General features: G+C 45.6%; 1 protein-coding gene across 1 annotated transcript in view; it reads right to left on the bottom strand.

Moving 5' to 3' along the window:
• Window positions 1–622: 622 nt before the first annotated feature.
• LOC134965067 (sulfotransferase 2B1-like) overlaps window positions 623–15810 on the bottom strand; it is a 64983-nt gene continuing 49795 nt past the window's right edge. The window contains exons 5-6 of the mRNA XM_063941631.1: window positions 1898–2078; window positions 623–986 (exon numbers count right to left, since the gene is read on the bottom strand). Of these exons, the coding sequence (XP_063797701.1) occupies window positions 868–986; window positions 1898–2078 (300 nt within the window). The 3' untranslated portion in view covers window positions 623–867. The remainder of the gene's footprint in view (window positions 987–1897; window positions 2079–15810) is intronic.

Below are 15810 nucleotides of genomic sequence, written 5' to 3'. Positions count from 1 at the left end.
AGAGCTGGATGTGTATGTGCCGAGGAAAACTAGTAGACTATGTGCCAGGCTGATGTTACGATAAAACAGTAGTATATGTGCTTGGTTTATGCCTAAGGATGTGGCTTTAGAATGTTAGTAGTTAATGCTAGCTACAGTACACAATTTCTATAGAATATAGCACATCTATGAAGTGTCATATATACAAGATGGACTGTCTGGGGCAATATTGATAAATTCTAAAGTATTATGAACTATGTAAAATACAATTAAATACAGATGCAAACACAAAATAAAGTACTAATTATGTTCAAATAAATACAAACATCTGTTGTCTTGCCCTTTAAAAATCCAATAAGATTATTAAAAAAAAAGACAAAACAAAACAGTTGATAGTCGTATATAAACATTAGTTGTTTCTTTGGGTTTTTGTTATACCGCATTCAGACCGCAAATGCCGGATCCTACCCGGTAAGACAAACGTGTACTTACCGGGTGGGATCCGGCATTTGCGCTCCGCTGCTGGCTTTCAGACCTGGCAATATACCGGGTCGGTTGCCATAGCAGCGGAGGGAGCAGCAGCAGCAGGGGCGGGGGTGGAGGCGGCGCTGGGAGATGAGCTCATCTCCTGCGCCGCCTCTCCCTATGCTGTGAATGGGAACCGTGTCGCATCGACACGGCTCCCATTCACACCGCACCTGACCCGGTAATCAACCCGGGTAAAACCCTTCTTTTTTACCGGGTTGAATTACCGGGTCAGGCGACCCGCTAAATCGTCAAAGGACCTTTCACATCGCACACTGACCCGGTTCGACACGGCAATATGCCGTGTCGATACCGGGTTATTTGTGCGATGTGAAAGGGGTATTAGTTTCACATTTTTATGCATTACATATTCTCATCCCATCTGAATTTAACATCAAGATCTTTCATTTTCTCTTGGTAAATTATATCAATATATTCCCGTTGTTTCTGTGTCAGATGGATTTGCCAGTCACCAACGATTCCTATTAAAAAGAAAAATTAGAGCATTAATACATGTTTAGAATTCCATTTCTCCTAGCAGTTCAAACCATAAAGTTATACCTTGAGATCTATTATATATCAGGAGAGTATCGGGGCAATTCACCGGTCTCCCAATACCCTGGGTTGGGGTATTGGGGAAATCCTTGATAGCCAATTCTGATTTAAGAAATGATCAGGATCAGCGAGTCTGGGATTTTTAACATGCTGGATTTTACTTATTCACTAATGGATTACCAATCATCGGTGTCCACCCATTGGCATCCTTTATTGCCGATCATCGGATCGGCATTAGGGAATAAGGGAATCACTCAGCTGATGTATGGCCACTGAAGTGAAGCCTTTTATTTTCGAAAGCAAACTAGAAATATATGTATATATTTTGGCAAAAGTGCACCTTCCACTTCAGTGGTAGTTGCGGTATATATATATATATATATATATATACACACACACACACACACATTTACTAATACAGCTACTAAGGTAAATTGTGGTAATTGATATATCTGAAACAAGAAAAGTATCTTTTGTTAATTGAGCCCCTTGCCAGAGCTTACTCCCTCATACAGTTGGGTGCTATAGGTGTTGCAATATTGCTTCTTAATGTTCCAAGATTACAACTGTTAATATACTAATAATTTTAGGGACACATACAAAGGTGCAACCATCAATCACTTTGTGAATAAATGCGACAGCCTTCTCATGCGAATGCTGCAGTTTAAAAGCATGTGCAGTGGTAAAACAACGCTCACTTGCATCCATTGCATTCATCTCTAAATCAGGCACAGTGACATATACGAGTATTTTTATTTTTAATGCAAGAACTACACACACACACATGGAAAACTACATACTATAGTTCTATGGACTGTAAAAAGCAAGTGCCACATACCTTTCCTCATGAAATTATTGTTTTTCGGATCTATAATATAGTCTGGAACTAGACTGTTGTTGGACATGTTGTTGTTTTTCATGCTACTGAAGCTGGAATGTTCCACCACCAAGTTGATAGTTTGCTCATCTACCTCCTTTCCAAGGAATGTACAGATTTTCTTTACAGTTCCTCTGTGGTCCTAGAATGATAAAAAAAAATAGTCGAGAAGGACTTTAAGGGGGCGATTCATTGTTTGAGAGAATTAATTCCCATCTTAAGTGGCCGGGAGATATTCAAATTGTTTTGGGCACCCAACCCTGGGGTGCACTTATTGTGGTTTTCTGCTCTCACTGAGGTGCGAGCAGAAATATGCATAGGGCCTAATTCAAGGTTAATTGCAAAATAGTGATGAGCGGGTTCGGTTCCTCGGAATCCGAACCCGCCCGAACTTCAGTTTTTTTACACGGATCCGAGCGACTCGGATCTTCCCGCCTTGCTCGGTTAACCCGAGCGCGCCCGAACGTCATCATGACGCTGTCGGATTCTCGCGAGGCTCGGATTCTATCGCGAGACTCGGATTCTATATAAGGAGCCGCGCGTCGCCGCCATTTTACACGTGCATTGAGATTGATAGTGAGAGGACGTGGCTGGCGTCCTCTCCGTTTAGAGAAGAAATAGATAGGAGAGTGAGAGTGAGACAGTGACACTTCATTTACTGGAGCTTAGGAGGAGTACTCAGACAGAGAGTGCAGAATTTTGCTGATAGTATTAGTTAGTTATACTAGTGACAGAGTGAGACAGTGACACTTCATTTACTGGAGCTTAGGAGGAGTACTCAGACAGAGAGTGCAGAATTTTGCTGATAGTATTAGTTAGTTATACAAGTGACTGACCAGTGACCACCAGTGCAGTTTTATATTATTTAATATAATCCGTTCTCTGCCTGAAAAAACGATACACAGTGACTCAGTCACATACCATATCTGTGCTCAGCCCAGTGTGCTGCTGCATCATCTATGTATAATATCTGACTGTGCTCACACAGCTTAATTGTGGGGGAGACTGGGGAGCAGTTAGGTTATAGCAGGAGCCAGGAGTACATATTAAAATTAAACAGTGCACACTTTTTTTCTGCAGGAGTGCCACTGCCAGTGTGACTGACCAGTGACCTGACCACCAGTATATAGTATACTATATTGTATTGTGAATGTCTGCCTGTAAAAGTTAAACACACGTCGTGTGACTTGTGTGGTGTTTTTTTATTCTATAAAATAAAAAACTCATTCTGCTGACAGACAGTGTCCAGCAGGTCCGTCATTATATAATATATACCTGTCCGGCTGCAGTAGTGATATATATATATTTTTTATATCATTATTTATCATCCAGTCGCAGCAGACACAGTACGGTAGTTCACGGCTGTAGCTACCTCTGTGTCGGCACTCGGCAGTCCATCCATAATTGTATACCACCTACCCGTGGGTTTTTTTTTCTTTCTTCTTTATACATACTACATCTCATTATCATCCAGTCTATATTAGCAGCAGACACAGTACAGTACGGTAGTCCACGGCTGTAGCTACCTCTGTGTCGGCACTCGGCAGTCCGTCCATAATTGTATACCACCTACCCGTGGTTTTTTTTTTCTTTCTTCTTTATACATACATACTACATCTCTTTATCAACCAGTCTATATTAGCAGCAGACACAGTACGGTAGTCCACGGCTGTAGCTACCTCTGTGTCGGCACTCGGCAGTCCATCCATAATTGTATACCACCTACCCGTGGGTTTTTTTTTCTTTCTTCTTTATACATACTACATCTCATTATCAACCAGTCTATATTAGCAGCAGACACAGTACGGTAGTCCACGGCTGTAGCTACCTCTGTGTCGGCACACGGCAGTCCATCCATAATTGTATACCACCTACCCGTGGTTTTTTTTTCTTTCTTCTTTATACATACTACATCTCATTATCATCCAGTCTATATTAGCAGCAGACACAGTACAGTACGGTAGTCCACGGCTGTAGCTACCTCTGTGTCGGCACTCGGCAGTCCATCCATAATTGTATACCACCTACCCGTGGGTTTTTTTTCTTTCTTCTTTATACATACATACTACATCTCTTTATCAACCAGTCTATATTAGCAGCAGACACAGTACGGTAGTCCACGGCTGTAGCTACCTCTGTGTCGGCACTCGGCAGTCCATCCATAATTGTATACCACCTACCCGTGGTTTTTTTTTCTTTCTTCTTTATACATACATACTACATCTCTTTATCAACCAGTCTATATTAGCAGCAGACACAGTACGGTAGTCCACGGCTGTAGCTACCTCTGTGTCGGCACTCGGCAGTCCGTCCATAATTGTATACCACCTACCCGTGGTTTTTTTTTCTTTCTTCTTTATACATACATACTACATCTCTTTATCAACCAGTCTATATTAGCAGCAGACACAGTACGGTAGTCCACGGCTGTAGCTACCTCTGTGTCGGCACTCGGCAGTCCATCCATAATTGTATACCACCTACCCGTGGTTTTTTTTTCTTTCTTCTTTATTACATACATACTACATCTCATTATCATCCAGTCTATATTAGCAGCAGACACAGTACAGTACGGTAGTCCACGGCTGTAGCTACCTCTGTGTCGGCACTCGGCAGTCCGTCCATAATTGTATACCACCTACCCGTGGTTTTTTTTTCTTTCTTCTTTATACATACATACTACATCTCATTATCAACCAGTCTATATTAGCAGCAGACACAGTACGTTAGTCCACGGCTGTAGCTACCTCTGTGTCGGCACTCGGAAGTCCATCCATAATTGTATACCACCTACCCGTGGTTTTTTTTTCTTTCTTCTTTATACATACATACTACATCTCATTATCATCCAGTCTATATTAGCAGCAGACACAGTACAGTACGGTAGTCCACGGCTGTAGCTACCTCTGTGTCGGCACTCGGCAGTCCGTCCATAATTGTATACCACCTACCCGTGGTTTTTTTTTTCTTTCTTCTTTATACATACATACTACATCTCTTTATCAACCAGTCTATATTAGCAGCAGACACAGTACGGTAGTCCACGGCTGTAGCTACCTCTGTGTCGGCACTCGGCAGTCCGTCCATAATTGTATACCACCTACCCGTGGTTTTTTTTTTCTTTCTTCTTTATACATACATACTACATCTCTTTATCAACCAGTCTATATTAGCAGCAGACACAGTACGGTAGTCCACGGCTGTAGCTACCTCTGTGTCGGCACTCGGCAGTCCGTCCATAATTGTATACCACCTACCCGTGGTTTTTTTTTCTACCTTCTTTATACATACATACTACATCTCATTATCAACCAGTCTATATTAGCAGCAGACACAGTACGGTAGTCCACGGCTGTAGCTACCTCTGTGTCGGCACTCGGCAGTCCGTCCATAATTGTATACCACCTACCCGTGGTTTTTTTTTCTTTCTTCTTTATACATACATACTACATCTCATTATCATCCAGTCTATATTAGCAGCAGACACAGTACAGTACAATAGTCCACGGCTGTAGCTACCTCTGTGTCGGCACTCGGCAGTCCATCCATAATTGTATACTAGTATCCATCCATCTCCATTGTTTACCTGAGGTGCCTTTTAGTTGTGCCTATTAAAATATGGAGAACAAAAATGTTGAGGTTCCAAAATCAGGGAAAGATCAAGATCCACTTCCACCTCGTGCTGAAGCTGCTGCCACTAGTCATGGCCGAGACGATGAAATGCCAGCAACGTCGTCTGCCAAGGCCGATGCCCAATGTCATAGTACAGAGCATGTCAAATCCAAAACACCAAATATCAGTAAAAAAAGGACTCCAAAACCTAAAATAAAATTGTCGGAGGAGAAGCGTAAACTTGCCAATATGCCATTTACCACACGGAGTGGCAAGGAACGGCTGAGGCCCTGGCCTATGTTCATGGCTAGTGGTTCAGCTTCACATGAGGATGGAGGCACTCAGCCTCTCGCTAGAAAAATGAAAAGACTCAAGCTGGCAAAAGCAGTAGCACCGCAAAGAACTGTGCGTTCTTCGAAATCCCAAATCCACAAGGAGAGTCCAATTGTGTCGGTTGCGATGCCTGACCTTCCCAACACTGGACGTGAAGAGCATGCGCCTTCCACCATTTGCACGCCCCCTGCAAGTGCTGGAAGGAGCACCCGCAGTCCAGTTCCTGATAGTCAGATTGAAGATGTCAGTGTTGAAGTACACCAGGATGAGGAGGATATGGGTGTTGCTGGCGCTGGGGAGGAAATTGACCAGGAGGATTCTGATGGTGAGGTGGTTTGTTTAAGTCAGGCACCCGGGGAGACACCTGTTGTCCGTGGGAGGAATATGGCCGTTGACATGCCTGGTGAAAATACCAAAAAAATCAGCTCTTCGGTGTGGAACTATTTCAACAGAAATGCGGACAACAGGTGTCAAGCCGTGTGTTCCCTTTGTCAAGCTGTAATAAGTAGGGGTAAGGACGTTAACCACCTCGGAACATCCTCCCTTATACGTCACCTGCAGCGCATTCATAATAAGTCAGTGACAAGTTCAAAAACTTTGGGTGACAGCGGAAGCAGTCCACTGACCAGTAAATCCCTTCCTCTTGTAACCAAGCTCACGCAAACCACCCCACCAACTCCCTCAGTGTCAATTTCCTCCTTCCCCAGGAATGCCAATAGTCCTGCAGGCCATGTCACTGGCAATTCTGACGATTCCTCTCCTGCCTGGGATTCCTCCGATGCATCCTTGCGTGTAACGCCTACTGCTGCTGGCGCTGCTGTTGTTGCTGCTGGGAGTCGATGGTCATCCCAGAGGGGAAGTCGTAAGACCACTTTTACTACTTCCACCAAGCAATTGACTGTCCAACAGTCCTTTGCGAGGAAGATGAAATATCACAGCAGTCATCCTACAGCAAAGCGGATAACTGAGGCCTTGGCATCCTGGGTGGTGAGAAACGTGGTTCCGGTATCCATCATTACTGCAGAGCCAACTAGAGGCTTGTTGGAGGTACTGTGTCCCCAGTACCAAATACCATCTAGGTTCCATTTCTCTAGGCAGGCGATACCGAAAATGTACACAGACCTCAGAAAAAGAATCACCAGTGTCCTAAAAAATGCAGCTGTACCCAATGTCCACTTAACCACGGACATGTGGACAAGTGGAGCAGGGCAGGGTCAGGACTATATGACTGTGACAGCCCACTGGGTAAATGTATGGACTCCCGCCGCAAGAACAGCAGCGGCGGCACCAGTAGCAGCATCTCGCAAACGCCAACTCTTTCCTAGGCAGGCTACGCTTTGTATCACCGGTTTCCAGAATACGCACACAGCTGAAAACCTCTTACGGCAACTGAGGAAGATCATCGCGGAATGGCTTACCCCAATTGGACTCTCCTGTGGATTTGTGGCATCGGACAACGCCAGCAATATTGTGGGTGCATTAAATATGGGCAAATTCCAGCACGTCCCATGTTTTGCACATACCTTTGGTGGTGCAGAATTTTTTAAAAAACGACAGGGGCGTGCAAGAGATGCTGTCGGTGGCCAGAAGAATTGCGGGACACTTTCGGCGTACAGGCACCACGTACAGAAGACTGGAGCACCACCAAAAACTACTGAACCTGCCCTGCCATCATCTGAAGCAAGAAGTGGTAACGAGGTGGAATTCAACCCTCTATATGCTTCAGAGGTTGGAGGAGCAGCAAAAGGCCATTCAAGCCTATACAATTGAGCACGATATAGGAGGTGGAATGCACCTGTCTCAAGCGCAGTGGAGAATGATTTCAACGTTGTGCAAGGTTCTGATGCCCTTTGAACTTGCCACACGTGAAGTCAGTTCAGACACTGCCAGCCTGAGTCAGGTCATTCCCCTCATCAGGCTTTTGCAGAAGAAGCTGGAGACATTGAAGGAGGAGCTAACACGGAGCGATTCCGCTAGGCATGTGGGACTTGTGGATGGAGCCCTTAATTCGCTTAACAAGGATTCACGGGTGGTCAATCTGTTGAAATCAGAGCACTACATTTTGGCCACCATGCTCGATCCTAGATTTAAAGCCTACCTTGGATCTCTCTTTCCGGCAGACACAAGTCTGCTGGGGTTGAAAGACCTGCTGGTGAGAAAATTGTCAAGTCAAGCGGAACGCGACCTGTCAACATCTCCTCCTTCACATTCTCCCGCAACTGGGGGTGCGAGGAAAAGGCTCAGAATTCCGAGCCCACCCGCTGGCAGTGATGCAGGGCAGTCTGGAGCGACTGCTGATGCTGACATCTGGTCCGGACTGAAGGACCTGACAACGATTACGGACATGTCGTCTACTGTCACTGCATATGATTCTCTCAACATTGAAAGAATGGTGGAGGATTATATGAGTGACCGCATCCAAGTAGGCACGTCACACAGTCCGTACTTATACTGGCAGGAAAAAGAGGCAATTTGGAGGCCCTTGCACAAACTGGCTTTATTCTACCTAAGTTGCCCTCCCACAAGTGTGTACTCCGAAAGAGTGTTTAGTGCCGCCGCTCACCTTGTCAGCAATCGGCGTACGAGGTTACATCCAGAAAATGTGGAGAAGATGATGTTCATTAAAATGAATTATAATCAATTCCTCCGCGGAGACATTGACCAGCAGCAATTGCCTCCACAAAGTACACAGGGAGCTGAGATGGTGGATTCCAGTGGGGACGAATTGATAATCTGTGAGGAGGGGGATGTACACGGTGATATATCGGAGGATGATGATGAGGTGGACATCTTGCCTCTGTAGAGCCAGTTTGTGCAAGGAGAGATTAATTGCTTCTTTTTTGGGGGGGGTCCAAACCAACCCGTCATATCAGTCACAGTCGTGTGGCAGACCCTGTCACTGAAATGATGGGTTGGTTAAAGTGTGCATGTCCTGTTTATACAACATAAGGGTGGGTGGGAGGGCCCAAGGACAATTCCATCTTGCACCTCTTTTTTCTTTTATTTTTCTTTGCGTCATGTGCTGTTTGGGGAGGGTTTTTTGGAAGGGCCATCCTGCGTGACACTGCAGTGCCACTCCTAGATGGGCCCGGTGTTTGTGTCGGCCACTAGGGTCGCTTATCTTACTCACACAGTCAGCTACCTCATTGCGCCTCTTTTTTTCTTTGCGTCATGTGCTGTTTGGGGAGGGTTTTTTGGAAGGGCCATCCTGCGTGACACTGCAGTGCCACTCCTAGATGGGCCTGGTGTTTGTGTCGGCCACTAGGGTCGCTTATCTTACTCACACAGTCAGCTACCTCATTGCGCCTCTTTTTTTCTTTGCGTCATGTGCTGTTTGGGGAGGGTTTTTTGGAAGGGACATCCTGCGTGACACTGCAGTGCCACTCCTAGATGGGCCCGGTGTTTGTGTCGGCCACTAGGATCGCTTATCTTACTCACACAGTCAGCTACCTCATTGCGCCTCTTTTTTTCTTTGCGTCATGTGCTGTTTGGGGAGTGTTTTTTGGAAGGGCCATCCTGCGTGACACTGCAGTGCCACTCCTAGATGGGCCCGGTGTTTGTGTCGGCCACTAGGGTCGCTTATCTTACTCACACAGTCAGCTACCTCATTGCGCCTCTTTTTTTCTTTGCGTCATGTGCTGTTTGGGGAGGGTTTTTTGGAAGGGACATCCTGCGTGACACTGCAGTGCCACTCCTAGATGGGCCCGGTGTTTGTGTCGGCCACTAGGGTCGCTTATCTTACTCACACAGTCAGCTACCTCATTGCGCCTCTTTTTTTCTTTGCGTCATGTGCTGTTTGGGGAGGGTTTTTTGGAAGGGACATCCTGCGTGACACTGCAGTGCCACTCCTAGATGGGCCCGGTGTTTGTGTCGGCCACTAGGGTCGCTTATCTTACTCACACAGTCAGCTACCTCATTGCGCCTCTTTTTTTCTTTGCGTCATGTGCTGTTTGGGGAGGGTTTTTTGGAAGGGCCATCCTGCGTGACATTGCAGTGCCACTCCTAGATGGGCCCGGTGTTTGTGTCGGCCACTAGGGTCGCTTATCTTACTCACACAGTCAGCTACCTCATTGCGCCTCTTTTTTTCTTTGCGTCATGTGCTGTTTGGGGAGGGTTTTTTGGAAGGGCCATCCTGCGTGACATTGCAGTGCCACTCCTAGATGGGCCCGGTGTTTGTGTCGGCCACTAGGGTCGCTTATCTTACTCACACAGTCAGCTACCTCATTGCGCCTCTTTTTTTCTTTGCGTCATGTGCTGTTTGGGGAGGGTTTTTTGGAAGGGACATCCTGCGTGACACTGCAGTGCCACTCCTAGATGGGCCCGGTGTTTGTGTCGGCCACTAGGGTCGCTTATCTTACTCACACAGCGACCTCGGTGCAAATTTTAGGACTAAAAATAATATTGTGAGGTGTGAGGTATTCAGAATAGACTGAAAATGAGTGTAAATTATGGTTTTTGAGGTTAATAATACTTTGGGATCAAAATGACCCCCAAATTCTATGATTTAAGCTGTTTTTTAGGGTTTTTTGAAAAAAACACCCGAATCCAAAACACACCCGAATCCGACAAAAAAAATTTGGTGAGGTTTTGCCAAAACGCGGTCGAACCCAAAACACGGCCGCGGAACCGAACCCAAAACCAAAACACAAAACCCGAAAAATTTCCGGCGCTCATCTCTATTGCAAAACAACATTTTCCTTTAATGGGAAAAACCATGTGCACTGAAGGTGGGGCAGATATAACATGTGCAGAGAGAGTTACATTTGGGAGGGGTGTGTTCAGACTGAAATCTAAATTGCAGTGTAAAAATAAAGCAGCCAGTATTTACCCTGCACAGAAACAATATAACCCACCCAAATCTAACTCTCTCAGCAAATGTTATATCGCAGTGCACATGGTTTTGCCCATTAAAGGAAAATGTTGTTTTGCAATCAACCTTGAATTAGGCCCTATACATATTTCTTCTCGCACCTCAGCAGAGCTTCAAGGGTGGTTGCAAGTGCCAGACTCGACCCTAACATATGTTATGTTATACTTCACAAGAATATGGTTTATTATATATTTACCAACGGGCACAGAACATGTACTCTGTAATGGTTTGCCAAACCTCTGTGGTGGCTGGCCATGCCCCCACTGTAGCCTGGCCACACCCATAAGCTGGGGCCCCTACAACAGCATTCCCCCAGTGGGCCCTTCATACCCCAGTCCGACACTGTCTCCATGGATGCCTGTAGACTATATACTTGTTACTGCTCGTTCCTGGAGAGTCAGGTCTCTTACTATTGGCTATTTCAGGCTTTATTAGGCTCACCATCCAACAAATCTGTACTGGTGATAGATTATGCCTACCCTGTGTGCTGAAATTACAGTATGTTCCAAATTGCTACAGGATGTACTTTTGTCTCCTGTCCGGACTTCATCTATATACTGAAATTTGGTCTTACCCGCTACCTGCTCCTGACCTCAGCTAGCTTTCAGTCTGTACCATAGCAACTTCTAGTAGTAGTAGTACAGCAACTGGTGCATCTTCACTTGTATCACGTTAACTACCTCACTGTGTGTCTGCCTCCTGCAGTTATCAATTCAGCATGTTCCTTTTCAAAACACCCAGAAATAATAAATCTCTACTACCTGGAGCTTGATACATGTGTGAGCATATAGTGAGCTACAGAAAAGGCAGACTGCTCTAGGAGAAAACTTTATGAAGCAGTTATAGTAATCTCAGTCTTGCAACTGGTATTGCTCTGTTCTTTACCTATGTATCTGAATGTGTTGGGAGACTGCTGTTTTGTCTAGACATTTATGGCAAGCAAGGTACCAGAACTCAGTTACAAGTGTTTTCTTAAGACTTCTGACCACTGAATTGTAGGGCAATATAAGCTGTCATATTCTAGGATTCATGTTAGTATCCCACTGGGTGTTAGATCAATAGACTGTCTCAATTAATTCACCAGATTTCTAGGTTATTCAGGTCACAGACGCCTACTTTCCCAGATCCTGCATGAGACACCACAGGTTTTCAGATATTCCACCATAGCTCCAGAAGAGGGTACACCCTTCCGGCATATATGCTAATCATGGCATTTTAGACACCCCCCCCCCCCCCCCCCTATGCAAATATGAGCCAATCGCAACAGTTTCCCCATGAGGGGACACGGACTAAAGATGCAGTTAACCCGGACCCGTCACCACCCACCTGCTTCTCCTCTCCAGCCATCTTCCAGAGAGGAATTCAATAACGTAGGTAAGAATACTTCAGGTTCACCATACCATTTACAAACATTAAGCAAGCCGAACAATAGATGGGATCCCACCCCAAAAAGCTCACCTTAAACTTGCAGTAAAAGTAAAGAGCCAGCTCAGTGTTAAACACAAGATTTTTAAAGGGTGATTTCTACAGATATATATATATATAGATATATAGATATATATATATATATTAGTGATGAGCGGGTTCAGTTCCTCAGAATCCGAACCCTCCCGAACTTCACCCATTTTACAAGGGTCCGAGGCAGACTCGGATCCTCCCGCCTTGCTCGGTTAACCCGAGCGCGCCCGAACGTCATCATCCCGCTGTCGGATTCTCGCGAGATTCGTATCCTATATAAGGAGCCGCACGTCGCCGCCATTTTCACTTGTGCATTGGAGATGATAGGGAGAGGATGTGCAGCATCCTCTCAGTTGTGTTCAGTGTGCTGCAAATATCTGTGCTCAGTGTGCTGCAAGTATCTGTGCTCAGTGTGCTTGCAAATATCTGTGCTGAGTGTGCTGAAAATATCTACGTTCTCTGCCTGAAAAACTCTCCATATCTGTGCTGCATAGTAGTATAGGAGGACAGGACAGTGCAGAATTTTGCTGACCAGTGACCACCAGTATAGCAGTATGGTACAGTAGTCCACTGCTCTACCTACCTCTGTGTCGTCAAGTATACTATCCTTCCATACCTGTGGTGCATTTTAGTTGTTGTGCGGTGAAAATATAGTAGGAGGACAGTGCATAATTTTGCTGACCACCAGTATATAATATATAGCAGTACGGTACAGTAGGCCACTGCTCTACCTACCTCTGTGTCGTCAAGTATACTATCCATCCATCCCTGTGGTGCATTTAAGTGGTGCGGTGTATATATAGTAGGAGGACAGTGCATAATTTTGCTGACCGCCAGTATACAATATATAGCAGTACGGTACAGTAGGCCACTGCTCTACCTACTTCTGTGTCATCAAGTATACTATCCATCCATCCATCCCTGTGGTGCATTTAAGTGGTGCGGTGTATATATAGTAGGAGGACAGTGCATAATTTTGCTGACCGTCAGTATATAATATATATATCAGTACGGTACAGTAGGCCACTGCTCTACCTACCTCTGTGTCATCAAGTATACTATCCATCCATCCATCCCTGTGGTGCATTTAAGTGGTGCGGTGTATATATAGTAGGAGGACAGTGCATAATTTTGCTGACCGCCAGTATATAATATATAGCAGTACGGTACAGTAGGCCACTGCTCTACCTACCTCTGTGTTGTCAAGTATACTATCCATCCATCCCTGTGGTGCATTTAAGTGGTGCGGTGTATATATAGTAGGAGGACAGTGCATAATTTTGCTGACCACCAGTATATAATATATAGCAGTACGGTACAGTAGGCCACTGCTCTACCTACCTCTGTGTCGTCAAGTATACTATCCATCCATCCCTGTGGTGCATTTAAGTGGTGCAGTGTATATATAGTAGGAGGACAGTGCATAATTTTGCTGACCGCCAGTATATAATATATAGCAGTACGGTACATTAAGCCACTGCTCTACCTACCTCTGTGTCATCAAGTATACTATCCATCCATAACTGTGGTGCATTTTAGTTGTCGTGCGCAGTATATATAGTAGTAGGCCATTGCTATTGATATATTACTGGCATATAATTCCACACATTAAAAAATGGAGAACAAAAATGTGGAGGGTAAAATAGGGAAAGATCAAGATCCACTTCCACCTCGTGGTGAAGCTGCTGCCACTAGTCATGGCCGAGACGATGAAATGCCATCAACGTCGTCTGCCAAGGCCGATGCCCAATGTCATAGTAGAGAGCATGTAAAATACAAAAAACAAAAGTTCAGTAAAATGACCCACAAGTAAAAATTAAAAGCGTCTGATGAGAAGCGTAAACTTGCCAATATGCCATTTACGACACGGAGTGGCAAGGAACGGCTGAGTCCCTGTCCTATGTTCATGGCTAGTGGTTTAGCTTCACATGAGGATGGAAGCACTCATCCTCCTTCTAGAAAACTTAAAAGAGTTAAGATGGCAAAAGCACAGCAAAGAACTGTGCGTTCTTCTAAATCACAAATCCCCAAGGAGAGTCCAATTGTGTCGGTTGCGATGCCTGACCTTCCCAACACTGGACGGGAAGAGGTGGCGCCTTACACCATTTGCACACCCCCTGCAAGTGCTGGAAGGAGCACCCGCAGTCCAGTTCCTGATAGTCAAATTGAAGATGTCACTGTTGAAGTACACCAGGATGAGGATATGGGTGTTGCTGGCGCTGGGGAGGAAAATGACAAGGAGGATTCTGATGGTGAGGTGGTTTGTTTAAGTCAGGCACCCGGGGAGACACCTGTTGTCCGTGGGACGAATATGGCCATTGACATGCCTGGTCAAATTACAAAAAAAAATCACCTCTTCGGTGTGGAATTATTTCAACAGAAATGCAGACAACTGGTGTCAAGCCGTGTGTTGCCTTTGTCAAGCTGTAATAAGTAGGGGTAAGGACGTTAACCACCTAGGAACATCCTCCCTTATACGTCACCTAGAGCGCATTCATCACAAGTCATTGAGAAGTTCAAAAACTTTGGGTGACAGCGGAAGCAGTCCACAGCCAACTAAATCCCTTCCTCTTGTAACCAAGCTCCTGCAAACCACACCACCAACTCCCTCAGGAAAGCCAATAGTCCTGCAGGCCATGTCACTGTCAAGTCTGACGAGTCCTCTCCTGCCTGGGATTCCTCCGATGCATCCTTGAGTGTAACGCATACTGTTGCTGGCGCTGCTGTTGTTGCTGCTGGGAGTCGATCGTCATCCCAGAGGGGAAGTCGGAAGACCACTTGTACTACTTCCAGTAAGCAATTGACTGTCCAACAGTCCTTTGTGAGGAAGATGAAATATCACAGCAGTCATCCTGCTGCAAAGCAGATAACTCAGGCCTTGGCAGCCTGGGTGGTGAAAAACGTGTTTCCGGTATCCACCGTTAATTCACAGGGAACTAGAGAATTGCTTGAGGTACTGTGTCCCCAGTACCAAATACCATCTAGGTTCCACTTCTCTAGGCAGGCGATACCGAAAATGTACACAGACATCAGAAAGAGTCACCAGTGTCCTAAAAAATGCAGTTGTACCCAATGTCCACTTAACCACGGACATGTGGACAAGTGGAGCAGGGCAGACTCAGGACTAAATAACCGTGACAGCCCACTGGGTAGATGTATTGCCTCCCGCAGCAAGAACAGCAGCGGCGGCACCAGTAGCAGCATCTCGCAAACACCAACTCGTTCCTAGGCAGGTTACGCTTTGTATCACCGCTTTCCATAAGAGGCACACAGCTGACAACCTCTTACGGAAACTGAGGAACATCATCGCAGAATGGCTTACCCCAATTGGACTCTCCTGGGGATTTGTGACATCGGACAACGCCACCAATATTGTGCGTGCATTACATCTGGGCAAATTCCAGCACGTCCCATGTTTTGCACATACATTGAATTTGGTGGTGCAGAATTATTTGAAAAATGACAGGGGCGTGCAAGAGATGCTGTCGGTGGCCCGAAGAATTGCGGGCCACTTTCGGCATTCAGCCACCGCGTGCCGAAGACTGGAGCACCAGCAAACACTCCTGAACCTGCCCTGCCATCATCTGAAGCAAGAGGTGGT

The sequence above is a fragment of the Pseudophryne corroboree genome, chromosome 10, assembly GCF_028390025.1.
Source record: "Pseudophryne corroboree isolate aPseCor3 chromosome 10, aPseCor3.hap2, whole genome shotgun sequence".
NCBI lineage: Eukaryota > Metazoa > Chordata > Amphibia > Anura > Myobatrachidae > Pseudophryne > Pseudophryne corroboree.
Note: the sequence above shows the minus strand (reverse complement) of the source record. Positions and strands in the feature narration are given on the sequence as shown.